Source organism: Rhinichthys klamathensis, unplaced genomic scaffold (genome assembly GCF_029890125.1).
Source record: "Rhinichthys klamathensis goyatoka isolate OS25496 unplaced genomic scaffold, OSU_Roscu_1.1 h1tg001234l_1, whole genome shotgun sequence".
NCBI lineage: Eukaryota > Metazoa > Chordata > Actinopteri > Cypriniformes > Leuciscidae > Rhinichthys > Rhinichthys klamathensis.
In genome coordinates this window covers 15,001-17,500 of record NW_026607395.1, presented here as the reverse complement: position 1 = coordinate 17,500, position 2,500 = coordinate 15,001, and the positions used below count along the sequence as shown (strand labels likewise).

The 2,500-nt window shown below is 32.7% G+C and overlaps 1 protein-coding gene across 3 annotated transcripts in view; it reads right to left on the bottom strand.

The window, feature by feature from the left end:
• The window catches only part of LOC130079683 (zinc finger protein basonuclin-2), a 10,452-nt gene that overhangs the window by 7,272 nt on the left and 680 nt on the right, over window positions 1-2,500 (bottom strand). For all 3 annotated transcript variants that reach the window (XM_056245042.1, XM_056245040.1, XM_056245041.1), the window contains one exon: window positions 115-323. In XM_056245042.1, the coding sequence (XP_056101017.1) occupies window positions 115-147 (33 nt within the window). In that variant the 5' untranslated portion in view covers window positions 148-323. The remainder of the gene's footprint in view (window positions 1-114; window positions 324-2,500) is intronic.

Here is a 2,500-nt window from a genome sequence, read left to right as displayed (position 1 = left end):
CTTCTATCCAAAATCATCCTAAAGCTCATTTAATAAACCATCATCTCTTTCAAAATATCTGGAGAACATATTTCTCAAAAGATATATTAGTGTGTATGTGTACGTATGCGATACCTCCTGGTGGAGTGTGTGTGTCCACGTCCCCATGTCTTCAGACTCCTGCGGGATCGGGATCGGGTCCGGGTCAGTCCGCTGAAGTTCTGATCAGATCATCAGTGAATATTACAGCAGAATCACCATCACTCCAAAACTGCAAGACTCCTCCCACTCTTAATGAGAACAGCAGAGCGGCCCGTCTGATTGGAGGAGAGCGTTCCTTTGTCCTGGAGAGAGAGAGAGAGAGAGAGAGAGAGAGAGAGAGACACAGAGAGAGAGAGAGAGAGAGAGAGAGAGAGAGAGAGAGAGAGAGACAGAGAGAGAGAGAGGGAAAGCGCTCTGGGCAAAAACTGCACAGATTTGAGATTTGCTGATCAGCATTTTAACATTAGACACTTTCTCTTCCAGTTGTGGAGGGATTACATGTTCTGAACTCGAGATGTGTGTTTGCTGGAGGACATCGCTCTGTTCTATAGTGCTGTGCTGAAGTTCAGGTTTCAGACTTTGCAAAAGTCAATATAAATGCAAAAATATTCACGAAAACAGAGCAAATCACAGTGCGGTATGCAAATTGTAGAATGATAAATCTGAGATTTTAAAAGTGTTACAAAAACAAAAAAGGGTTTATGCATTAACTAACACCTTACACACTGCAAAACATGCTGTTCTTACTAAATATTTTTGACTTTTCCAGTCCAAATATCTAAAAAATGTTAAATCAAGATGCATTTACTAGATGAGTAAAATGGCATAGATATTATGTCCTGTTTTCTGGGGAAATAAATAAAAATTAAGTGAGTTGATGCTTAAAACAAGCAAAATTATCTGTCAATGGACTGAGAAAAATCATCTTAATTCAAACAGAAACATCATTATTTTTCTCACTCCATTGACAGATAATTTTGCTTGTTTTAAGCATCAACTCACTAAATTTTGATTTATTTCCCCTGAAAACAGAACATAATATCTGATGCCATTTTACTCATCTAAATGCATCTTTATTTAAGAATTATTAGATATTTGGACTGGAAACAAGACGATAATACTGAGTAAGAACAGCATGTTTTGCAGTGTAGCATTTATTATTATGAACCTTTATTGTGTTAATGAAAAATGAACATACAAATGTTCATCTTATAAATGTATTAGTATATGTTGAGATTAATATTAACTTAATATTACCTTATTGTAAGTGTTGAGAGTTTTGAGCTGAATTAAATTAAAGACGATAACTGAAAAGTTTTAATAATCATTCAAACTATAATAAAATAGCAGAATCCACACCTGAACAATAATGACTTCAACTGTTTAAACCAGATTTATCATGAAAACATTTTTAAGATTGAGATTTTGATGTGAATAATTGTGTATGTTGTGAAATGTGAAGGTGTTTTTGGTAAATAACGATGTAGATTTTGTAATTAATCTCTTTCAAGATTTTTACACGATTTGAACCGAAGCCGAAGTGTGTGAGAATGAGCTCTCGGTAAACACACCAAACCTTGGATTTCACTGTTGGAAAAGTACAAACTAATCAGAGAGGCCTTTTCTTTTTTTAGCTTTTATATATCTATTTTATTTTTTGTAAAAAAAAAAATTTATTTCAGTGTTTTAATATATGCCTTGTTTAGTTGTAAACAAACCAAATATATATAAAACAACAGAGGAACGATATCACAATTACTTTGACAAACACCAAGATATTCAGAAAAATACATATAGCCTATATATATTATTCTAATATAATCTATATATAGCCTATATATATATGTATGTGTGTGTGTGTGACACACACATACACACACACATATATATATATATATATATATATATATATATATATACATACTTACATATGTTGATAATTCGTTTATTATCACGCCATGTGGCCATTAACCATGACCAGAAACCGTGAAGATATGATGTGTTGTTAAATCACAGATATTACCTTAAATCACTGGGAAATATTTCCAGTCGACAAATCCCAGGTTTAGTGACTGAGGTGTAATAATGGTATTTTACCAGAAAGTACCATGGTAAACTTTTTCTTTTATTTCCTTATGATACTGCAAATAATTTCCCATCTGCGGGTAAAAACATCCGTTTTGTTTAATATTCCCAATAAGTAATCAACAAAAAAAAAGATTTAAAACAGGGAACAGGAAACGTTCTCAGAACTTTATCTGATGTTCTGTCAATGTTCTCTCAAAGTTATAAACAAACGTTCTTCCAGGAATGTTAATGGAACGTTCGTTTAATGTTATCTGGAGTTTAATAATGTTCTCAAAACATCATTCATGGAATGTTTGTTTCTGAAATGTTCTAATTTAAACCCTCGTCTAACGTTTTTCTTTCTTTTCTTTTTAAAAAAAAATGTAACTAGGCCTACTTGTTTCAGAACGTT